Source organism: Sparus aurata, chromosome 1 (genome assembly GCF_900880675.1).
Source record: "Sparus aurata chromosome 1, fSpaAur1.1, whole genome shotgun sequence".
Lineage (NCBI taxonomy): Eukaryota > Metazoa > Chordata > Actinopteri > Spariformes > Sparidae > Sparus > Sparus aurata.
In genome coordinates, this window is record NC_044187.1 from 17,551,770 (window position 1) to 17,577,513 (window position 25,744).

The 25,744-nt window shown below is 38.0% G+C and overlaps 1 protein-coding gene across 1 annotated transcript; it reads left to right on the top strand.

The window, feature by feature from the left end:
• Positions 1-1,916: 1,916 nt before the first annotated feature.
• On the top strand, positions 1,917-25,069 carry suclg1 (succinate-CoA ligase GDP/ADP-forming subunit alph). The gene is made up of 9 exons (XM_030429361.1): positions 1,917-2,070; positions 4,389-4,489; positions 7,949-8,065; positions 8,315-8,527; positions 9,321-9,378; positions 11,122-11,205; positions 14,967-15,118; positions 20,210-20,398; positions 24,571-25,069. Exons 1-9 carry the CDS (start codon positions 2,037-2,039, stop codon positions 24,595-24,597), a joined length of 975 nt encoding a protein of 324 aa, XP_030285221.1. The 5' UTR covers positions 1,917-2,036; the 3' UTR covers positions 24,598-25,069.
• Positions 25,070-25,744: the final 675 nt, after the last annotated feature.

Below are 25,744 nucleotides of genomic sequence, written 5' to 3' on the forward strand. Positions count from 1 at the left end.
ATATAGATTTGTCAAGCGTCAGAGAGTTTGCCGCTAACACTGGAGCTATCCTTTTTAAATCATTGTTTTTATGAGGCCACTGTAGTCGATTTTCTGATTCTTGATTTTGCACCAATTTGAGTACCATGATTTGTCAGCTATGTAATTTGTTGAAATAGTCAACAATAGACATTCATGTTATGTCATGAAGTTATTTATCCAACAATTCCTCAACAGATTTGCCATAAAATGATATACATCAATATTGCAGTATTGTGTAAAATGACATATACAGAGGTAGAAAGAGTATTATATTGCCGGACTAATTCTAAAATCTGAAATATGACTGTATGTTGAAATGTACTACGGTAACTTACTGTGAACATTTTAATGCACTCAGTCACCATCTGGATGCCCCACAGACATAAAGTTTATGAGAGAAAAATGTCTTGCAAATAAAATTGCTCCAATTGTCTCAGTCTAACTTTGGATATCCAATAAAAGAAAAAGGAAATATAATTCAGCCTGCTCGAACAAAGTGACACTGTTACAGAAAACGTGCAATTCTCTAGGCTCAAGGACTTAGACCTGGGACACCATGAATTCATTAGACTTCAAGTAAAACAGATTATCCCTTCCTCTTTAAATTCTCAGATTCTCCACAAATGCAGAATATACCAAGGGAAAATTTCCATTACAAGTGAAGGTCACATGTCATATTCCTATTACAGTAACTTTTTTATTGAGCAACTTTTTATCACAGTATGCATTTATTGTAAATTACTTAGGTGTTGATATCTAAACAGTATCATAAAGCCGACTACAACAATTTACTGTATTTAAGAATTATTGCTACAGGTTGATCTACATGCAAGTTACTGTCTGATACATTTAGAAAGCAATTTTGCAGTTTTTTGAGATGGAAGAACAAATCTCACAAAATGGAAAGCACTTAAGTACTTAATGCCACCAGCAATCACTGACTCATTGAACATATGGTAGATTGCCAACCAAACCCCTGGCAACCTCATCCTGTTCTCTCATAAAACTCACAATCATCGCATGTCATGACATGCTCATGAGAGTATTTAACATAAAGAAATCAGTGACTCTTCAGTTCATGTAACCCACATACACTGCTCGGATACCAAAGAGACAATTTTTGAATGCATTTTAATCCCAATTAGCTTCCTATTATATTACATCTCCATGGTAACAATGTGGATAATTTTGTGGTCATGGCAAATAAATCATGCTCACTGCGCCTGGTAGGGCAATTTTGAGCAAGATTACAATGAGCCTGTAATAACAACACAACAATAAAACAAGACAATTATCAGATTAAGGAAGCATTTATTTTTTGATGATAGTCTGAGTTATGACAACTAATGGTTCAGTTAAATATTGTTTGAACCCATCACGGTTGCCTTCTGTGAATAGTTCAACAGCACATACATTATAGACTATATCTTTTTAAAATTATCTTATATGAGTGCAATACAATCTTTAAATGAGTGCAAAGTGTTCTGACTAAATATATTTAATTAAAACATACAGTATGCCATTGAAAGCTTTGAAAATACTAAGTAAGTGGACCTTAGTTTAAGATTCTTATTCTTATTCTTATTTCAATTACTATATCCGGGGTCAAGATGTAACTTCCAAGCCTATTTTTTATTTTTAGTTTAGGGCTACCAGTTTGACGTAGTCTGAAGTTATCCATGTGGTTGGCGCGTCCTCTAGTGTTGGTATAGTGTTTTCCACATACTCTGTAAAGACCTACAGTACCCAGAATTCATTGCTAGAAGAAGCTACCCACTATTTTGCCTGGAATAATTTTAATGCCCGTATCTGTCTTTTGTACCTTTACCCATAGTGTAAGAAAAAACATAGGCACGCATTCAAAAACACATGCTGAAACCATGGCGTTAACTGAGAAAAAAAAATTAAATGTTTCGAGCAAATTTAAAAATGCAGATATGACGGGGATTTATTTAGTCAGCTAAAATCCGTGTGTCGGGTCCTAAGCCTCCGGTGTCATTGGTGAATGACCGAAGATGTCTCACAGCAGGTTGTTTGCCAGGCTGCTTTGTAAGTATTTAACTAAATTCTTATTTTAATGACTTGAAATCTTTGACAATTTACTTTCTGGTACAGGCGTGCACTCAGTGGCTCCGTTCAGTACATTAGCACAGCTTTTCAGGCTCCCTCAGACTTGCACTGGCTAGCAAAGCTCCCCTAGGTTGGCTGTCAGTTAGCTTCCCGGCTAGTTAGCCACATTAGCCTGCGCATAGAAAACGTATATGCTGTTATAGCTCAATGACAGCTAGCTACATTTTCGCTAACGTCCAACTGAAATCTAACTTTAACCTCCAAGACCCGAGCAAGTGTTGATCTTCGACCTTGCGTGTCCTCCTCACTAAATATAACGTTAGCATGCCCATTTCACTCTGACTTGTTTGTTTAAATAGTAACTAGCTCATGTGTAGTTTGCACCCAGCAGTGGAGGCATCTTAATTAGCTGTTCAGTCAGTCTATCTGTCAACAGCCTGTGAGAAAGTGTTGTCTGAGACGATGTAATGACAAGACTACAACGGTCATCGCTGGACTATTTGGCTGCGATCGAAATTCAGCAGTTGTTAATGTTTTCGGACATGGGGCTCAAGTGGGCAACTGAACTTTGTACATTGTCATTGATAAGATGTCTCTTGACTGAAGCACTGACAGAGGACCAAAGTTCAGTCAGTGAAGGTGAAACCTCAAAGCGAAAATGTGCTGTTTTGACAAATGTTTGAATAAAGTTTTTGTGAAGCAAGTCACTTAACTTTCAAGGTCGAGTTTTTCCTTCTTCGTTTTATTACTCGTAGCAACTTTTGTTTGATGCTTATTTTCTTTCAGGGTTGAACCTATGTCCACGTGATTAAGGGAACACCTGTTTGAATAAATTAAAGCAATTAGCTTAAGTTGCTAAAGCATTTGTGTGTGTCAGACTAGTGCACTGAGGAGGAGAGGCAATCAGTTGTGGGTCACGGTCATATCCTCTGTTTATGGAGCAAAATCTGATTTAAGTCTTTCTTATTTCTCATTGTTTGAGTTTGAGGCTGCAGCTCATGACTTTTTTCCTGCCATTTAGGCTATTGGTTAGTTAAATAGTTAAAAAGTGTCAGAAAGTAGTGGAAATAGGCTACCACATATTCTGGAACCAGCAAATGCATGATCTTTTTGCATTTTTTATCAAGTTTATGCTGCTTCTTTGTCTTTCAATGCATAAATCAGTAACACAGTGAATCATTTCATAAAATTAGATAAATCATTATGTTTAAGCCCTTAGCTGGTTATAATTACAGCTTTATGTACAATGAAGCTTTATACCATTTTTACTTGTGTTAAAACTGGTTAAAGAAAAGCAGCTGTAATGTTATACATATAAAGCTATATTCAACGTCTGTCTAGTGTCCTGTGTGGTTGTGAGATTGTGCAGCATGTTGCTAGTTTCACCTGTAAGTTGTAATACAACACCTGCAGTCAAATAGCTTGTCTCACAGTAGGAGTAATACTTAACAGAGCCTCCTCACTTGCACTTTGACCTGAATGTCTCTACTGCAGCTCGGTCATTCTGCATGTACAGTATAAGCCTAAGAGTGTGAAAATATTTCGGTAAGCATGAACCCTTGAAGGGCAAAACACGATCTAAAATAGTCAAATACTTCGAGAGGTGGTTGACAGTTTTTTGCGGGTTTTGTCCCTATGACTTTGTCATGTGACATATTGTCATATAATGCAATCTCATTCTATCAAACATGGATTAATGTAGCTTCAAATAATGTTTCATTTTAGCTCACTGTATACAACATGTGCTGTTAATAACCTTTTTTTTTCTTTAAATCAATAGAATTATCACACTCAGTAGTAAATTATACTACAACAGTTCCAATCAGTCAGTGTAATTAGACATAATTTGTTCTCCATGTGTTATGTTTCCCTCAGTGGTTGACATCATTATATCATTATGCTCCAAAGCACAAGCAACAGTCTGTAATTTAAAAATATTCAGAGTACGTCTTGGAAAATGAAGAATGCTTGTGGTCCCAGGTGCAGTCAAAGTCAGCTGGCAAGTCTGAAGAGAGGCTGAGATTGTTGCTCAGCAACAATAAAAGATGATTGCATAAGTGTTGATTGCTAAAACATTTTGAGTTTAGAAAGATACTTTCTGTTTGAGGTTTCTTCACATCCATACCGACCGCTTATCTTTGTGTGTTTGCACAGCTTAATGAAAGCAAGCCTTTTTGACAAAATAGAGCAATGTAGTTAATGTTCTTGTGAGTGAATAGGAAGATTTCATGGTGTGAGGTTTTGATACTTTCTTTTGACATGACAATGTCACCCTCCTTTTCTCTTTGTCTATACAGTGCAGCAGAGTGGAGTCAGGCACTGTTATACAGGATCGAGACAGAACCTCTACATCAACAAGAACACGAAGGTCATCTGCCAAGGTTTCACAGGGAAGCAGGTTTGTACTAAACCTACCACCAACACACAATTGTTTTCTACTATCCCAAGTTTTTCCTTACACTACTTACACTCATTAACATGCACAATACCTCATTCTTACTGTCTTTCTCTAGTAAAGGATTATTGCTGCAATAATTAGTCGATTTGATCAATTAGTTTATTTGCATCTATTTGGATAATTGATTAATTGTAATTTTTCAAGCATAAAATGTCAAACTTTTGCTGATTCCAGCTTCCTGAATGTGAGGATTTGCTCCTTTTTTATCTGCCATTTATCGTAAATAAAGATAAACAAGGAGATGTTTTTACATTTGGTCTGTTTGACAAAATATGCTATTAAAACACGATACAAATTATGAAAAACACTTTTTACAATTATGCAACATTGTAAAGACAAAACGATAAATCGCTTATTTGTGAAAATAATGGGCATATTAATTAATAATGAAAATAATCATTAGTTGCAGCCCTAGATAGGAAAGACTATTTACATTTATTGGGATACAGAAATTACGTCAAATAAGTCAGGTTCATTTTATTTACACAGCCCAACTTTTTACTTACAGTCCTTCAAATCAGATAAGGAAACCTCCTGTGTTGTCTCATTAAGAAACAGGACAACAGAAAGTCCAGCATGACTCTCTCACTAAACATAATCCTTTCTCTCTGTCTCTCCCTCTCCCTCTCCCTCTCGGTCTCTCTCTGTCTCTCTCAGGGCAGACAGACATGTAACAAGTGTATAGACAGAGTAGACAGCAGTGGCACTTGTAGAATTACAATAGGGAAAAACAGAATCGCAGCTCTAGGTCATGTTAAGTACAATTCAAAGAGAGAGAAAAGGAGTATTGTTCGAGATCTGTGTAAAGATGAAACTCGTCCTTGGATCAGTTCATCAGTTCAGTTCATCAGTTCATGTAGTCGGTTTAGTGCAATTTTTGTTGCAGTTTCTTTGCCTTAAAGGCCTGTAAATGTGGTTTGTTCCTGTTTGGTTGCTGCTGGTTTTGGAGATTTTCTTTTTTTTTTTTTTTGAGTTCAACCTCGACTACTGTTAGTCATTGTTTTAGTCAATAATGATGTTTATGTGGCGGCTTGTTGATCCTCCCAGTTATTTTTCAAAACCTTGAAAAGGTTCAGGTGATTCACTTTGAAACGTGTCCAGTCAAGGAGAATAAAAATCTTGGCAAGTGTGTTCAACAAGCCAGAAAACGTGGACTTAACAGATTTATATCCCCCCTCTGTCCTTGCATACATTCCATTTTTCATCCTCCATTTTCTCTTCAACGTAATAAAAGGTTGTTAAATATAGTTCCAGTGAACACTCCGGGTAATTAGAAAAGGATGAGAAATGAAGCAAGTGCTATTGAGTGCACATTGTGGTGTCTTTCTGGCTTGATAAGCAAGCAATTTTTCAACTTTATTGTCCCAACATTTGCGATAGTAATGACCAGCAAAAATGGCAAAGTTAGCAGGGTGAAGGGGTATATTCCAATTTGGAATAAAAATGCTGATTCATAGCTTCTAATTCCTCTTAATAGGCTAGTTATAATTTTTACAGGAAGGTCATTTATTTGCGCTTGTAGTGATGACCCCCGGCTATTTTATCTACATTGTTTCAGCATCTTCAGTAATAATTAACTGACTACAGACTGATGGGATTTGTTCAGCAGAAAATCAATTAACACTGCCTTGATGCACTAATTTTCTGGGAAAGTAAAGCTGCGATTCACTCAGAAGATTTTTACCTCCCAAAACACGACCTGCTCCCTTTAGTGTTATTGCTCCTCTATCTTGTTTTTCATTTCAAATGGGACCTGGTGGAGGTATTTGTACCAAACACAGAACACTAAGAGCAGCAAGTAATAACAGAGATTACCAAACACTAGTGTCCTTTGTCTTTACCTACATGTTTTAACCACTAAATTTCCTTTCCTTTTGCCCTTAATGTAGTGATGAGGAAAAGCTTGTACGTCTGGTCCATCTTCACTTTGATGAATAGATTAATTACAACTTGTTTAGCCCAAATATATAACTTTACAGTGCTATTACAATGCAAATCTGATGTCAGAAGAAATTGGTGTTTACATGGATGCAGTTATAACAACAATTTACATTATGCCAGCTTCATACAGTTTGTTCTACATTATACGCAATCACGAATCATCACGTCCCTGCGATTATCAGTGGAGTTGCCGGCAACAATACGGTTGACCGGAAGTCTGTCCACAGAAGTATGCCAAGTGTGAAGGACAGTGAGGCCCCTCACTAGCCAACTAACCATGTTAAACATTTACTTATATTAGACCTGCAACAAATAATTGAGTAATTGGCAACTATTTTGATAATTGATGATACGGTTTGAATTGTTTTTAGATTTTTTTAAGGAAAAAAAAAGTCAAAATTCTCTGATTCCAGCATTTTAATGTGAATGTTTTCAGGTTTCTTTACTCCTCTATGATGGTAAACTGAATATTGTTCGATTGTGATCAAAACATATTGACACCAGATTCTTTCTTTCTGGGACACTGATCAACATTTTCACCATTTAAACTTAATCGAGAAAAAATGGAGATAGTCATTGATTGCAGCCCCGTCTCATATCCATACATTTCTCCCAGAAGTATCTTAAAAGTCATATAATCTACTTGCTGATCATTCACTAATTTTGGGTTTGTTAGATATACAGAGTTAACAGTACAATCCATTATCTAGTTTAATGAAGAGCTAGGATGATGTATCAGCCATACTATTATTAGGTTATGGCAGGTATATCTGTATCTGTGTATATGTCATCAAGCTAGTAACAGTAAGTAACAACGAACACACTCATAGTGTTTACGATGTGGTTAAACATTCCTTATTTTAGGTCTTTACCTTTTCAAAAGTACAGCATACACCCACCAGATGTATGATAGAAACCAGTGAACCAAAAACACATGTTTTAGTTACAGCAATATGAATTTAAGGCAAACAGGTATCAGATAAGCAAAACTTCTGAGCATTGACTTCATGAACGTGAGGAATGAAGTGTTTCAGTCCTGACAGGTTCCCTATAGCCTTCATAGGACAGACAGTATGTGAAATATTTTTGCAAACTATCTTGCCTGGCAGATATTTTACAGTCGGTGTTGGAAAACATCCAAAATCTGCTTTTGATTTGTTTTTCAGATGTTCTGCAAGCAGATTAAACCTAGCTTACATCATTATTTATGTGTCAAGAAACATTTCTATTCCTTCTCATTGGATATTATTTACCAGTAGCTGCATCCCAGAGAAGAACCCAGCCTCACCTCTGTATCCATCCCTTTACTCTGCATGCAGCACAGGTGATTAATCCTGGATGGCAGCATATTTCCTCCTTCCTCTCTGTCTGTAATGATAACTCAAGGTTGACGCCACATAAGTGGCTGCACCCGACTTCATTACAGTCTCATACACACTGTCTCCTCTTGCCTTGTAGGGAACGTTTCACAGTCAGCAGTCTCTCGACTATGGCTCCCAGTTAGTTGGAGGTGTTTCTCCCGGCAAGGGTGGTAAGACGCACCTCGGCCTGCCTGTCTTCAATTCAGTCAAGGAGGTATGTATGACACATTACCAATCCGTTTTTTTTTTTCCTTTTTAAAATGTGTTGTGAATTTATTAAACACACAAACTGAAATATGTGATATAGAGCTGGCAGATTTGCTGCAATTTACCAGCTTTACTGAAGCTTTACACAAGATTTTTATGAAACATTAGGTGGCACTATTTCATAAATTTAGAATCTCCATTTTTAATGCGCCACCCAAGTATCTTTTTTTTTTTTTTTTTTTTTTACTCTCCTCAGGCAAGGGAGGGCACAGGGGCAGATGCCACTGTGATTTATGTACCCCCTCCATTCGCGGCAGCGGCCATCATTGAGGCCATCGACGCAGAGATGCCTCTGGTGGTGTGCATCACCGAGGGCATCCCCCAGCAGGACATGGTGAGAGTCAAACATAGGCTCCTGCGCCAGGGCACCACCCGCCTCATAGGCCCCAACTGCCCAGGAGTCATCAATGTAAGCGCACACACACACACAGATTTATATACTGACACACAGACAGAGATGTATATACTTGCACATTTTGTCAGGGAGGGAGAGAGAAAGTAAAAAAGTCGCTGTCAAGGATCTAGGTGTGATTCAGATTGAACGCATGAATATTCTGTTGTCTTTTTAAATGGTGAAGTAAGGAAACCAACATCTTTAAAGCAACATGATTTGGTTAAACTTGTGTTTTTTGTGTTTTCTATGTTTTTGTATTTAACAAATAACTGACACTCATATGGGTAAATATCAGCTATATGGGTTGAATATCCCATGTTTTGTTTTGGTTTTTTTTAGCGTTTTTTAGTGTTTAGTTGTTTGCGAAAAAAGCAAGGTTTATGAAATGAACGCTACTCATGCACATTTTTGCAGTGAATCGTCATTGAATTTGTTCTGGTTATTTAAAATGATGTTGTGACATACTAACAAAGCTCAATAAGGAATCACTGTGTTCTGCAGAGACATATTTATATACAGCAAAAAGAACAAATACAGACATGGAGGGAGGGAGGGAGGGATATTCATATCATGAATATTGGGATATTGCCAATTATACCTATATTCCAAATATTGGGTATTGGTGCCCTTTATTAATCTGCATTGGTATGGTCCCTGAAAAAGCTGTATTGGTTGATATCTAGTTTAGGAACAGGTCACAACAGTTCCAGTGATTTTGAGCAGTAGTACTAAAGTTAAAAACCACAATCATATGTGTATACGTCACAGTAAGTGTTCTCTAATCTTTTAATCTTTAATGTTTTTGCAGCCTGGTGAATGCAAGATCGGGATCATGCCAGGCCACATTCACAAGAAAGGACGAGTTGGTGAGATTTCCTCAATTTGTCTTTGAACATTATTTGTTTGAATCTTAATGCACTTTATCGATAAAAGAGAACACAAAGTCAACTTTTAAATGCTAATAGTTTATTTAGTTTTATATTATTTAAGTATGTTTGCATAATGTTTGTATTAACAGAGATTCACCTGCTGACTGACCCTTCAACAACAATCTTAAAAAGACTGAAGTCTGACGGAACAGAAAGGAAAAACAAACTTGAATACTTTTCTTCTCAAATTAAACTTTTTTACAGCTCTGCATGCCCCTAAATGGAGCTTCTGCTGTTGACAGCTTGATAAGTGGTGTGTGATGCTGTTGACCAGTGAACCTTTACAAGAAGGCTGCTTTTATAGTAATTCGACTGCCATCGTTTCAAAAGCACAAACTGAACAGCTGTTACGGAGATGTACTGTGATAGTGATCTAATTTTTTTGTGCTGTCACAATGAGTTGGACATGAAATGAAAGCTGCATTTTATATCAACTTATTATCCTTGATTGGAGCAGTGTTCTGCATTTGATTTTCAGAAAAAAAGATATATTTTTGATTTGTCTTATACCTTGTGAAAGAAAGATAAAAAAAAATGTTTTATTACAGTACCCTTATGCTCCATTGAGTCTCATCGAATCAGATAAAAACATTTACTACACAGCTAAATACAAACAAATAAAATGCCCCGTCAGTGCTCTGTGAACACATAAGTCCCATACCTGATGAAAGATCGCCAAGTTAAAACAAAGCTAAAAAACAAAAAAAGGTAGTATTAAGGTAAATACCCTTCGTCAATTATAGGCCAATTAACAAACTTGTTAACTAATGACATGTAAGAGAAAATGGGCGGACGTTGTCCTTTCACTGCCTCTCAGTACTATAGATGGTTTTTCTAATGGAGGCATCCAAAGTGTTTTATTGTACCACTTGTTCACTGTTGGATGGGCAAAGCTGTAACTACCTTTTTATTAACCCATAGTGAATAGATAAAATGCAACACAAGTGTGTTTTTGAATGAGGTGTTCACTTTCAAGATGCTTAGGCTCCAAAATTATCTTAATTTGGAGTTTCTGTCTGCTCCAGAGGCTGAGAAATAAAGGCTTTAGTGACAGTTCTGTCAGGTTTGTCAGAAAACCCTCAGGTTTCAGGAAGTGTTTCAAACAATGCCTTAGGTTTTAGAATGCATGTTAAATAGCCGTCCTATGTCTTGATGGGTCAACATTTGGGCAAAAAAAGGGACGAATAAGCATCTTTATTCAGACATAGAATTGAGTTTCCTGCTAAGATACCATCCCAGAAAGATTTAATTATAAGACCAAAAAGGTATGTATATAAGAAGTGGTATGTAACTTGCATACTTTGCTCAGGAATTAATTGAGTGTATGGCTTCATTGCAATCAACTTCATTCAAAGATGAAGATATTCTATGAATCATCTGAGTCTTAATAAGACTGCAGACTAGTTTCTTGCTATATGTCAATAATCTAAATTCCTTTATTGTGTCTGTGGTTAAACATGGTACCCTGTATACCTGGTAGAAATGCATCTTTTCCTGTTAAAGGGATACAGAGATGTTATTTTTACCACAGTATTTTATAATATCCCGCCTATACAGTGTAGTGCTTCATGTCATCAGGCTTTTGGTAATAAGAACAGGTCCTTTTGTGGAATCATCAGTCATAAGTGGATTCACTATGACATAATAATAAAATATAATTTGGTTAAATCTTTCTTTCAGGCATTGTGTCTAGATCGGGTACCCTGACATACGAAGCTGTGCACCAAACCACACAGGTCGGCCTGGGCCAGTCACTCTGCATTGGTAAGTTCAGTTGACATGTGGCAATATGAATGTAAATTTAGCAAACAGTAACACAGCTTGTAGTTTTTGCATCCATTACAAGCAAGCAGCTGGGACTGAAGGAACAAATTGATCCTGTAACAGCATATTGCTTCATGAGTAGCTTGAAGAAATTTCTGTATACAGGAAAGTATGTTTTACGTTTGGCTTGAGGACAGTATGGCCACTTGACATTACATGCCTGCATTTAATTTGGGCCTCTTTGTGAAGGCGAGTTAAAAGATTTTCAGTCTCATACATTATTGCAAGAGGACATCAAAAGTCCTCTTACTGGATCACTTACAAATGCTGATGCATTCAAGGGAATAGGACAGACGCTTTGTATAGAGAAAGCACTCACCCACTTTCTGATCCTTGCTCAAATTACTCCTATCGGATCTGAGCATTGAGGTAGCTGCTAACTTTGAAGGGCACTAGTGAGATTGAATAGACCGATAAAGTGACTCGGATGCAAAATCTCTTTGTCCTAAAGACAGTGTGTTTCATCTCTCCATGATGGGGAAGTGTACCTTTTTTTTAAGTGCACAAACCAGAGTACAACTTTTGGTTCTATATTACTACTCTGGAAGAGAGGTTCAAAATGGAAGTACCCTGTTTTAAAGTGTTCTATGAATATTTTAAACAGACCGTGGCATTCATTTTGAATTATTATCATGAATGCGTCTTAGCTGCCGCTCGGTTTTTTTACCTCATGCACATTTTTGGTTAGACTGAACCTGGATTTCCTGAAGCAGGTTTTGCTGTAGTTGTCAACGTAACTGCAAACAAAGTTATAAAAAAAAATACTGAGGGGAGAAACACTTGTTTTGTAAATGTTTTCAAACCTGGCAAATAAGGATGGGATGATAAAATATTTTACCCCAGATCGTGATGAGAAACACTTTCAGCAAGTCGGTTGTGGTGAATTTTGCAATCAGCATCAACATGAATGGAGATAATTGTGAATATTCTCACATGAACAACTTAAAAAAGCTGTCTGGCTCACTGACGTACAGTCTTTTGTTGGTTTCCTGAGTTATTTTATGTTATCTAAGCCTGCCACCAGCCTGCTTGTGTTTTATCCCACACCAAGACGATTTAAATTGGATGTGTGTAAATATTACGGATTCCAAACGTACCAATGACAGAGAAATTACCTTACCACCATTATTTTGTTCAGGAAGACGTATGATTTGTGATGACTTTTAAGAGTCTTAAGAAAGTTGTGTACCCCATCTGTGATGCAATGAAAATATATTTTTCCTTACAAAATGTAAGGTTTAAGTGATTCCAGTATAGATAAGTGTCATTTTCACACGTGTTGTATATGAATTGCAGGTAATCTTTGCAATTTTCTAGTACAGATGTGGACATTTTTTCTATTATCCAATTCTGTCGTTACCTTACTTTCCTTCCACACACTTTTCACGGCCTCGTTTCTCCTGTAATGGATTAACAGCACATGCACACACTTTGTAGCACAGCCTGAAGATTATATAGATAAATATTTCTTACTGTCCTGAAAAATATATCACATTAATTTTTTATTCATCAATCTTTAATTGCTCGTTGTTGTCAGTGAAATGATCAGTTAAGCTACCAGGTCCGTCATCTGTTCTCTTGAAGCAGTTATGCATTATAGGAATACTAACTGTTTTCTTTTCACCACACCTTCAAGACGTGATGTAATGTGACCATTATACCCTGTTCTATTACCTCTTGGCAACACTGCAAATACAAGATTAACTTTTTTACAAAAACAAATTCCTTTGACCAACTTATCTTCCACCAGAAAGTCAATATTAAAGGGATGGCTGGACACCCAAATTAACTGAAAAACAACTCTGCTCCATTATTATTCAGACATTTTAATTATGGCATGTCCTCTAGCCAGACTTCATGAAACTAGCGCCGCAACAGTATTAAATATTGTAGAGTTCATTAAAGGAGGTTTTATTGGTGGCTCTGCTGGCAACTTCTTAAGTCTGAGCATGACCCACGGGCTACAGCAAATTACAGTTAATACAATATTTAAAATCACTGTCATCTTTGTTGCTGGTAATGTGGTTCTCTTTGCTTATTATTCATGTAATTTTTTTTTGGCGTTGGCAGGTTTTTAAAATAGTGTGACTATGAATTTAGGTGACGTTTTGTCTGTGAAGATTTGTCTTCTGGAGGTTTGGCCATGATTTTATAGATCCTTGTCATCTTTTTGTGGGAATTATTTTAAAAAAATTATTATTGGTCCCTTGTGATTTGAAAAAGCTGTGTAAATCATGTTCCTTGGCTTCGAAAGGAAATGCATAATTAAACCACCATGCAGAGATAAACCGTGTATCGGGGCAATTATGTCATTAAACAAACTTTGAAGTGACTTTGAATTAAAAATTGTAAAATGCTCTTTCTTCTGCATAACCTCCCTTCTACTATTACTTCTGAAAAGTTGCTATTCGACAGTGGCTTTGGAAAGCATTCAGACCGTTCCATTTTTTGCATGCTTCATGATTTGATAGATTTTTATATTAACTTTGGATCACAAGTTTTATTGCGATATTATATATTATACAATAATATAATTATATTATATATTATGTATTAAAATTATATTATTTTGCTATAAGTCATGTATGATAAACAAATTCGGACAATTATAACACAATTTTGCAGTTCCCTTTAGGGATTCAACAGCTTTTAAAGTTAATTTGTCATTATACAGAGCAGGGTTGCCTAGCAAAATTAAAGTTTGTAAACTCCTTCATGCTCCACAAACAGAGAATGTGTATACAGTTATTTACATCCATACAAGTCCTGTAAACACAGAGTCCACCTCTCTTAGTCCTGTTGTAGTCCTGCTCTCTGTTCGCATCAGTACATGATCCAACCGCTGAACGCAACAGCTTGGTCTGGGATGTTGTGGTGGTGACAGGTCTCTGTAAAGTTGTGGGCACAACAATCTGTGAGTCCATCTGGTCCATTGAATTTTGCAACTTTAATATTTTGATTCACATTCACCACTTAAATTGCTTTTGGCAGATTGCAATAAAACACAAGTCCAAATTATTGTTAATATGATAAGTTAAAAGATAATAATTAATATTTTGCTCCATATTTGTCTGATGTGTTTGAGAAGAAGTTTGCCATATCAACTTATTTAAAGCTTCTTTCCAAAGTTAATTTCTGCAATTATTTCTGTATTAATTTTTGTAACATTTTTTGTTGAGTATCCTAAACATTTCCAACATTGAGCAACCAAGCAAAATCTGTAATTTTAGAGGATTTTCATTGGCAGTGGTTGTTGTTTGACAGCGGACACAACAAATCCCTTTTTCCCAGACTAAACGTGACCTCAACAAACTATGACTTTTGATTTTATTATATGATTGAGAGACCCCTAGGGCCAAAAATTACAACCTGTGCATTTAAGAAAAAACAAAAGGTGGGTAAAAAAGCTTATTATAAATACAGAGTTATAATTGTGGACCTTCATTAGACAAAAAAATTCACACTACGTCTTTATACTAGAACTAAATCAATCCAGTAAATATGATCTCTTGACAATTGATTCACACAGTGCAGAATGGTTGAACAACTATGAAAAGTTAATACTGTTGTACGATCAGACTGAATCAGGCAAAAAGCTGCTTCTTATTCCACTCAGCAGCTATGTTACCGTCAAATATTCACAGGAATCCTCCTCTGAGAGTCTCGAGTATACAGCAAGTGTTTGCTTTGTCTCCTGCAAGGTATTGGCGGTGATCCATTCAACGGCACAAACTTCATAGACTGTCTGGAGGTGTTCCTGCAGGATCCCAAGACGGAGGGCATCATCCTTATTGGAGAAATCGGAGGCAACGCCGAGGAGAATGCAGCAGAGTACCTCAAACAGCACAATTCTGTAAGAAAATAACACACTGGACAGCCATTATTTTACTTCAGATTCCTTGTGATATGTCTGCTCCAGCGCTTCACCTCTGCAGATGTATCTGTTCGTATAAAAAAATCCATCCTTTTCTGATTTAGCTCTTAGTCATGCCCTTTCAAATCCATCAGCCGCAGTGAATACTCGAAACTATCACAAGTCTAGAACAAAGTGGAACTTTATAGAAGTTTCCTTTTGGTAACATCGCCAGGCTTCCTCACAAATTTTTTTTTTTATCCATTGATGATGACAAAGAGTGACAGATGGGATGAAGGAGTAATTGGCTTACACAGAACTTGTAATTGACATTTTTAACTTCAGCAGGCCTCTTCTTGCCATTGTGCTCCTCGCAGATGACTTCTAATCTATAATTTTTTTCAGCGCGCACGTGTTTGTTTCTGTATATGTGAGCGTGCTTATGGCTCTCAGGAGTTGAGTAATGGACTTGATTTGCCCTCGGCTGCTTTAATGAATGCAAATCTCCCGCTGGCCTCTCAGGAGAATAACTTCTCTCACTCAATAAATAAAGTACAAACACCATCGACCTCCCACCCAATCCTCCCCCACCCCGCCCAATCACCCAGAGTGTTGACAGTGAGAGACAGCTCACATGAAACACACACATGAAAAAAGCCCTGCACAGCGTGGGAGTAAGCTGCAGATCTTCCGTTGAAAGTGACTTGCCTAGAACATTGTACATGAAATGGAGTATTTGGACCTTATTTTGAATATGAGCACAAAGTCCGGAGCAAACTTAACTTTACCTAATTTGAATACATTTGAATTCATGTCACCGATACACTCACCTAGGGCAGCTCCCTTATGTGAAATTTGTATTAATGTGGAGCACAGTCTTGCTGGAAAAGAGCAGCAGGATAGCTCAGCCAAAATCAATAAATACTGTAAAACAGTGAGGATTTAAACTTGATGATAGATTATATCTGCTCTCTGATGATCAAAAAGATTTATCCAGCTTCTTTATGAGATTTAGCACTTTGATCTCTTGTATAGAGAAACTTTCTATATGTTACCTGTGATATGAGTTCGTAGCCTTGAACTGGCAAGAGAGAACTGGAAGTGTGCTGCTTACTCATGCTTGATGAAAAATTTTATTCTGCTTTCAGAAGACAAAGGTTGATAGAAGAACTGTTGCATTTCAGAGGTAGATGTCTTTTTTTGGTCAGTATTATCACCTTGTATGGCCTTATTGATAGCTACACTCAGAACTTGGTCATCTTTCATTTGAGCAGCCCATTTAAGCCTCTGAAAACTGAGTTAAAGTTTGCAGAAAATCATCTTTTAGATATTATTTATTAAGAGTTTAACCTTATAGATAACCTCTGTAGATATGGTTTTATTTGATTTGTTTGACAGTGGCCCACGTTGGAGCTCTCACTCACATTTCAGACTTGTTCAGAATTGTATAAAAAGGTCTTGTGTTGTGATCATTGAAGGTTATTTTCATAGGTTCAATCAACAGTTGACAAATCAGAGCTTGGGTGGGTGAGATTAAAAATGAGTTGCAGTTGTTAGTTCTCTTTAAAGTAATTGAATAATTGTACTAATTAATTGTGTGTAAAAGTTATTAGTTACTTGTGAAAGAAGCTTTTGTGTTCCTTTTTAAATAAACAATTAATCAAGATATAATTATAATCACAGTATGGCTAAATGCCGTATCCAAATCGCAAGGAGCTGTGATTTATTTATTTTTTTTGATGAAGGTAGAATGTGTGACAAAATGCATTATAATGAGGTACTGTAGCACTGCAAAGATTCTGGCCTACAAATCTTGTTCTGTACAGACCCTAACAAATGCCACCTCTACATCATGATTTTAGTTTCATGCAAAAATAATCATTCCCCCTGATTGTCAATTCATATCACAATATCTGTCAAAATATTCACGCTGTGATGTTTTGAGCATATTGTGACATCCTACTTTTACACGTCTGCTTAAATTCTCTTGTTAATGCGTACGTAGTAAAACATGTATTTAGTATTTCCCTAGAACAGTTTTGGACAAGACTTTCAATCAATAATCAGTGTAGTTAAAGGAGCTGTTATTACCACCAGTGTTCCTGTTTCCACTTGTATTGACCATTGGTCAACAAGTTCTGGATGTACATGTTAACAGTAATTATATTTGAAAAGCTCAAGTTTCTATCTTAGAAATATTACAGTAATTAAGACGAGAAGCCGGCTTACATTGTCTGAACAGTCTAACACCAACGTAGGGTTAGGTAAAATTAGGTAATAAACCGTAAAGTTCGGGGAACATACAGTGTTTGCTGTCCTCTGGTGTTGCGATTTCAATGTTTTTTGTTTTGTTTTTTTTATTTAAAAGTAATCACATTTCTAGACACTGTCAGTAGTGGTGGTAGTAGTGTAATAACACCACAACGCTGATCATAGCTAGCATACCACTATGTTTACAAAATGTAAAATGCATGACAGCTTCACTGGTTCCTGAAAATCAACCTTTAGAAATGACCCTAAAATTAACATTTCACAGCTTCTGTGTCCACTGAAAATGCCATTGATGGGCATGACGAGTCATTCAGATCATTTAGATAAAAACTTATAAATTCCCTTCCCCAAAAGGAAAACAAAAATGTCAGAAACTTACAGAAACAGTCAGGCTGAGTGAAACAAAATGAGAATTCAATGTGATTATCACCTATCATCAGATTTTGGTCCTGTTTTCGCTCACTCCCGATTGGTGTTCAGTACATCACATCATCTTTCTTCAACCAAGCCCTGGCAACTTCAGACCAATGACAAAAGCTCAGACACTACAGCAAGGACAGAATGATCTCATGTGAAATAAACTAAACTGTGTTCATGTATGACGCCATCACTCGCAGGAAGAAGTTAATTGAGATTTTTTTTTTTTTCTCCCATTGACTTGACTAATCCTGCCGGATTGGAGAGACATTAAGTACGGGCTGCTCAGTGAAATTAAAGGTCCAGTGTCGTGATTGATTTGTGTCATGCAACATTAAATATATTGAATTCCTATTTGAGAAACACACATTATACCAGAAGGTGAAGAAGTATTGATTTCGGTATCCGTCAGTGTTACACTTGACTTACTGCAGACTGTTTATCTACTGACGCCTTAATTCAAGAGAACAAACTTATACTTCCCGCTCGGTTGTGCTGTCAGATTTTATGATGCCGAGCATATTTCAAGGTTCAGTCTTCATCAGTGTCTGCCAACATAATATGGTTTTAAAGAGTCATCTGTATCAAATGTCTGCCTGTCATCGCCAGAGTTTCACATGCTTTCTCAAGTCAGAAATGGGTTTTGCACAGAATAACCATGTTACAATTTGCTTCATGCATATCAAGTAGGTCAGAGTATTTTGCACCTAAGCTACCGTAGAGGTTTACTGATTCTTATTTATTTATTTTTTTTATTTCAGCCAAGCCCGTCTCCACTGAGCTTAGCTAAACCCCTTGTAATTCTCCAGAAACAAGACTAAAAGACAAATGCAGGTTGTTGTCAGGAGGAAAACCGAGGGTAGAGAAGCATCACGTGGACACGCCCGTGCCGGTTTTATTCATATCAACCTGTCCGTCATGTTTATAGGGCCATAAAGTGTCTCAGTTGAATACAGTTCCTTGGAGCAGGCTGTTTTTGTGTTCATAGAACAAAGCCCTCTGCCAGTCATGTTGGCACACTGAGGTGGGGGAACTACCCTATTGGTCCCATAATTAAGGTAATATATCTGAACTGCTAACAGTGGAAGACAAAAGATGGGTAAAGTGAATGATAGTATGACTTCCCTCCCTGTATGCATTGTTAGTACTTAGTATCCAGGGAGGCAGGGATTAATAGAGTAATTAAACCCCTTTCGTTTGAGGTAGATTTAAGACTTGATTCACATGAGGATGGTTTGTTTATTGAGGACGTGATTTGACTTCTCAATGCTGAGTGGGGGTTTGGTGCTAATTTGTGTGGTGCTTACCTTTTTTTTTTCTTTTTTTTTTTTCAACGCACAGAACAGATGCTTTTAACATATTTCGAGCACTTAAGAGTGATATTCCCTCCCTCTTCATCTTCCTGCTAACTGTGCAAGTGTTAATGTCTCATTAGCGGTGCGTTTCTAGCCAAGGTCCTCAACATTTCCCTGGCTGATATACGTCCTGCTAGTCTTAATTATTGAAAGTCATCTCCAGTTTATATTAGTGGCTGCCATCTTGTTCCTGCCAGTGTCAGGTCTGAGTTTGGAGCTGGAATGGCAGCAGAAGTGGGTGTCTTTGAAGGACCTCACTGTATTGCTTTGGCTGTTTGAGTATGTCACATTCACTCTCCGGTAAGCAGCCTGCCAGATGAGCCACAGCCTTTGTTAAAAGCTTGGGACGGTGTGTGTGTGTGTGTGTGTGTGTGTGTGTGTGTGTGTGTGTGTGCGCGTGTACCAAGCCGTCCTCTACAATTATGTTGTTATTCCTAAGTATGAAATATTAGCTGCTGTACGTGTGCACATACACGCACTCCATCCCACTTGCTGGCTATGATGTTATTGCTGAAGATGAAATATTAGCTCTCTTCACCTTGGAAATGATCTTAACTGTTGAACGTAACATCCATCAATGAGCAAGCAGCATAGACAGCCGCTGAGCTAATCAGTGCCTGCATGACTAATTACCATCTCAGAAATGAGATGATATGAAATGGCAGGAGCCTGAGCCCCTATCTGGTCATACACCAACCCATGCAATTAAATGGCTTGATTGACCCTTTGTTTTAATAATGCAGGCTGAGACGGAGATGGCTGGTTAGACAAGCCTGTTACCATGGGTGCTCTGTAATGGGAAGGGCATGAGGTGTTTAATTTCTAATGAATTGATAAAATGCAGGTGCAGAAAACTAATGTTCTCTGTTCTGCTATCCCTCCTCCTCCTCCTTGTTTTTGCTCCATTCCATCCTCCTCCTTATCCACTCTGTTGCTTTGCTAACTGTTCTCACATCCTCACACCTTCCCTCAAGCTTCTTCACCTTTCTTGTCCATTTCGACTAATTTTACGCTAATGTTTTTCTTTCTCTCCCTTGTCTACGTCCAGGGTGCTAATTCAAAACCCGTGGTGTCCTTCATCGCAGGGCTAACTGCTCCTCCCGGCCGTAGGATGGGCCACGCTGGCGCCATCATCGCTGGTGGAAAGGGTGGAGCCAAAGAGAAGATTGCAGCCCTCCAGTCAGCTGGAGTCGTAGTCAGCATGTCCCCTGCCCAGCTGGGCAGCACTATTTTCAAGGTGAGTTCTTTGCTCCAGCAAGATAGTATTGTACATAATAACACTGAGAGTGGGGCTATTCTGCCTAATGACTACATATACTTTTGGTGCTCTTAGGGGGATCTATAATGCTCATTAACAGGTTTTTTTCTTTTCTTTTTCCTTGTCCTCCACTTCAGTAGTCTTGCATGACTTACAAATTACTTATTTTTTCCTTTTCTGGCTTATTCTGGCACTGTTGGATAGTGACATGAGCTCGCTGGCACTCTTGCAGTCAATTTGAGGACGGACTTCACTTGATACTGTACTAAACTAAACCGACTACATAATGGTATTACCTGATTATGGTTGAAATGATTCTTATTTTACTGGCAAATAACTCATGCAGTTTCCTACCACTCTACTTGTTGCTTTGCAAAACACAACAAACCCTGTTGCTTAGCTAGTTAGCTCAGTTAGCCGTGCAGCTTGTCAGCTCAGTTAGCAGGCACAGCTAGTAGTCCTGTCAGCCGGTCAGAGTGGGAACAAGTTGTTTATATCTTTAGCACAAGAGTTAAGGAACATTCAGTGTTAGCTGATGTAAATCACCTCTGTATGTATAGACGTGTTCATGAATAAGTACCCAAATCACTTTATGTACAATGACAATTAAGTTTCAGCACATTAGACGTCTACGCCCAAACAATAAAAATCCATTACTTAACATTACTAACACTGAGATGTAACATACTCTTTGTCTTTTAAAAGGCTTTTATTCATAATTGTCAGTTGTCACAATTTGTGTTTTGCCTTGTCACCATTACTTGCGCACATTTTGAAACTGCTCAGTCACACACTCCTAATAATGTTTTATTCGCTAAAATATAGTCCCAAACATATCAGGCGTAGATGTTCCCCCCTGTTGTTGTTTTTTTGTCTGCCTCATCCATCAATCTCATCTTATCTCTGTCTGACTTGTATCTCATTTCTTTTCCCTTATCTCCGTCTTTATTTTCAGTCCCTGTCGGTACTGTTGCTTCCAAATTAAAATGCGACACGATGTCGGCTTGAGAAACATAAAAACATACAAGAAAACATTTCACTTAATCACAAACAGTCAACTCTAAATTTCTGTGCTCCCTTGTTTTACTCATAACTGAATAAACTAAACAAATACTAAGGTCACATTTTCATCATACACATAAAAAGCTAATTAAAGCAGACAGTCCATATAACCAATAAAGATGCAACGCTGTAATAACACCTGTCTTTCGGCTTCAGAGCACAACCTCTGGTGACGCTGCTCACTTGTGGCACAGTCTTTCATCACCGAGCAGTTACAAGGTTTGCTGGGAGCAGCAAAAGCAGGAGTAGCAAGTTGAGATTGAACTTTTAATATGCCGTAAAGAAAAGGCAGAAGACAAGGACAGGAATTAATAAACGCGTGTTGACAGTGGCTGAGTTGGCGCCACTGCCCCTTTATTTCAATTTATCTCTAGGGAAGCACTGTTAACAAGATGTATAAAAAGTGAAAGCATGTATTACACCCATTCATCATCTTATACTTTCATTACCAGTGCTGGCACTACTGCATGCGGATATGGATTTACACACCTCTTTTTCCCCCCCAAAGTTTAATTCATAATCATTGTGTGTAATGATGAAAAACGTGCGACGTGGTTGCTCATTTTGCCTCACATTGTGTTCATACATCTCTGTTAATTTCATTGACCGTCGTAATTGAAGTAATAACAAGTAAGAGATGCGAGGAGACAAGACGCTTCAGGTTTGGGCTCGAACAGTGAAGACCTCAGTGAGAAGATCAGATCTCTGTTGTCACCGAACTGCAAGGGCCTCGACACCGCCGGTGACAACCTGTATCTGCTTAAAGTGGATACATGCATCATCATATTTAATTCAAGGTTTATGAATTAAACATCGAGCCACAGTTGGATGATGGAGTTTTCACAAGAGGTCTAAAACTGGAAAAACAATAAGGCTCTTACATCTGAGTGCATCGAACAGATGTTTTCCTCGACAAAGTTACACAAGCACAACACAAATGTCGTTTAAACAGGATGTAGAACTCTCGTGTAGCCATTGGACAGTTTTATTAAAGTGAAGTTTAGCAGCCTGAATTGCATTTTTGCCCGAGACCTTGGGTTTCCTGTTGTCTAATGCGCCTCCAGGAAAATGAAATTAGTCAAAAGAAGCAGTTGGATCTACATTGTCAGTACCGATTTATTAGACAAAACAGTGTCTTCGTTGTGGACGTTGGGTGAAGGAAAATGTAAAATAAGTCATTTTTATCAACAAGGAAAGTAAAGTACCACAAGAAATGTATCAATTCATAGGAAAGGGGCAGGAAGTTTTCAGCTCATTTTATTCAGTACAGAAACAATATGGCAGCCACTTTTGGTTCATGATCTTCCGTATTCCTTCTGAACAGTAGACAGGAATATGTTTCTGTTGGGCACTAAATCGGCAGTATAGTCCCTGAATGTTGGTTCACAATTTATCAGCACTGCCTCGTTTATACAGTTTGATTGGAGTTTAGTGAGACACCTAAGTCGTTGGTGTCGCAACTCTCTTTTGAGATAGGTCTGATATCTTACTGTCGTGGATGCACACTTAGAAAATGCGGAAGATCAATCTGTAGTTCGTACGAAAGCCCTAAAGTCTGATGTCGGATTCTTGCCATCAAAAAAGCTGGGTGGGCTCTATGTGCAGGCAAAACAAGATGATGTATGCTGGAAGATAATTAAAATATGCAGTGCTTGCAGTGGTATCCAAAGGAATTTTCAGTGGCACTGGTGCAAGGACAAGATACCAGAAAACTTATGTTTATCTGAGCAGGACTTAATTCATATGCACGGAAGAATAATTATGACCTTTTACTTGTTTACAAAATATCTGGAACTCATAATCATAAACAGCAGATAATATTATTCTCTCCTGCTTGGTATTCACAGTGTAGCCTGTGTGCACACGTATGCAGGAAAAACCCAAGCGAACGTGTCTAATCTCAGGTTTTTTGTCTACGATCCTGACTGCTCGCACACCTGACATCAGGTGTGTCAAAGCTGTTGTTTTGTAAATGTCTTGCTTTTCTCTCACGTCATGTTTTCCCGTGCTCTCTACAGTTTTGATCCAGATGTGTTTTCGCCAGTCTTTTTTGAGTGGCAACCTCTACTTTCCACGTTTTACTCCCCCTCTTGCTCTCAACTCGTCATGTCGCGTGTCTCGGTCGGTCTTACACAAAGAGTCTGCTCTTTTTTTTTCCTCCCTCCTCTCTGTCACAAACAAACAGCTATGATTCCTGTCTTGTACCTTTTGAGCTACTGTCTGCCGCCTTGGGCCAACAGAGCATCTATCGCTTTACGTAATGAAGGCCCTGCTCCTCATTTTCTTTGTCTCCCTTTCCATCCTTTACTTTTTTTTTCATGTCCTCTCATTTCCTCTACAGCTTTGTCCCTAATTACTGAACCCTCTGCCACTCCCGCTTCTAACCCAGCTCATCTGTCCTCATAGTTTTCATCCTCTCCGGAGAGTCGAGGTTAGAGAAGGCTGAGGTTGCCTTTCAAGCAACTCAGAAATATGAACATATTTCCTCCTTTAGGTGGCAGTAGACCACAAGCAACAGAGAGAACGGGCCAACGTGTGCATGAGTACTGGTGTGTTCTGTAGGGCTGATAAATGACATTTGCATTAAGTTACTTTCCCCCTGTGGAATGGAAGATTCTCTGAGAACGACATGTTCTATCATCCTATGGTTTGTGTGATATGTCCCAAATTGAATATGGAAATATCTACATCGTTTTTAATGGCTGTCGTAATGCGCTCTCATTTTGTAGTCACATGGTTGGACTGTGCTGATAAGCACAGCAACTGTACCCTCACATAAATCATAATTTCTTTGTGTGTGCGCACATGTAGCCTCTATCAATCACAGGAAGTGAGCTGTTTTTTAGCGTCACTAACTGGAATTTGGTGACACGTACGGCGCTACGTGATTTGCACTCATCGGGGTAAAAAAACAACAGGCTCTCCAAGGCTGTAGCCGCCTCTGTTTCCCCCCTCTCAACAGCAGATCTGATACACAGCATCAAAACAGAGCCGTGTAAATTCTGCATGAATAAATCATTCACTTCTGTTTATCTCACTATGTTTCATGTTGTGTATTCTCTTCTTCTCTCTCGTGTCCATCCCTGCAGGAGTTTGAGAAGAGGAAGATGTTGTAAATTGTGCGACGAGGCACCTGACCTTTCACCCCCCCTCCCTGCCCCGGAAGTGGAGATGAGCAGCCTGATTCTGGAGGTGGACATGCCCTACAGTATCTGTAAACCTGATTATTTCAACCACCAAGCGCACAGCCAGTGTTTATAATGTAATTTCTGCCATGAACTTGTACCTTGCACAATAACAACAGAATAAAACATAGTGTCTTAATGGTATCCTACAGAAGTCATTGTACACTATGTAAAAGCTTTATAGAAGTTTTCTCTTTCTCCACACAATGTCGACAGCTGAAAGGAAGGATGCCATGGTAACCTTGGTGATCTGTTTCATTCTGTTATACTACTGTTGTAATGCATCACTCATTTCACTGGCTGTCCATCTGAATAAGAAATATTTCTCATACTGTTTTCCTGCTGTACTTGTTACTATACATTTCCCATGGCAACGTTCATAAAATAGATGTGGTCTCTTCAAGTTTTTCTTCCTTTTTGAAGTATCATGAGCAAAAAAATTTGACATGTAGGAGAACAGACGAGCATGTAAATGTATCACAAGTTCAGTGGGCTTGGTGTTTATACGTTTTCTAGCACAACCTGTGCCAGTCAGAGAATCAGTTACCAGGAGAGGAGTTAAGATGAAAGTGCTTTCATAGATCTTAAGCTTCAGCATTTGGTTTCTTTGTCATTCTTTTAGGCAGAGAAAGTTTATTTCTAAAGCACAGAGGTTATCCAGAGTGTTTTACAGGCAAAATGATACAAATAAACTGATAAAAAAATAGACAAATGTAATGGAAATACAGCAGAATCAGTGTAACAAAATAAACGGTTCCAATGGTGGGCAAAATAATGGCTAAAAGGTGTTTCACCATGCTTGGTTTTGACTCTTGGTGCTACTAGCTGACCGAGCGCTGCAGACCAGATCTTCTGATTGTTTGTTTAAGACTTTTCAGGAAGAGCAGAAAGGGTTAATGGACTCATTGATTAGTCGATCAGAAGACAAACTGGAAACAAATTTGAAACGTCGATTACTCATGTTAAGCACAATCTGATATCGCTGTCTTCAACATCAAAGTAAATATTGCTCCAGGACTGTCATGACAACTGACCAATCAGAGATTTGTGATGTCACAGCTTTGTAACTTGTGGAAAA

What these genes read in the sequence shown, in the direction of transcription:
- suclg1 (XM_030429361.1), top strand. Translation starts at nt 2,037, where the DNA reads ATGTCTCACAGCAGGTTGTTTGCCAGGCTGCTTT. An exon ending in AAGGTTTCACAGGGAAGCAG is followed by an intron (nt 4,490 to 7,948) that starts GTTTGTACTAAA and finishes CTTGCCTTGTAG; the next exon opens with GGAACGTTTCACAGTCAGCA. An exon ending in GGGCCAGTCACTCTGCATTG is followed by an intron (nt 11,206 to 14,966) that starts GTAAGTTCAGTT and finishes GTCTCCTGCAAG; the next exon opens with GTATTGGCGGTGATCCATTC.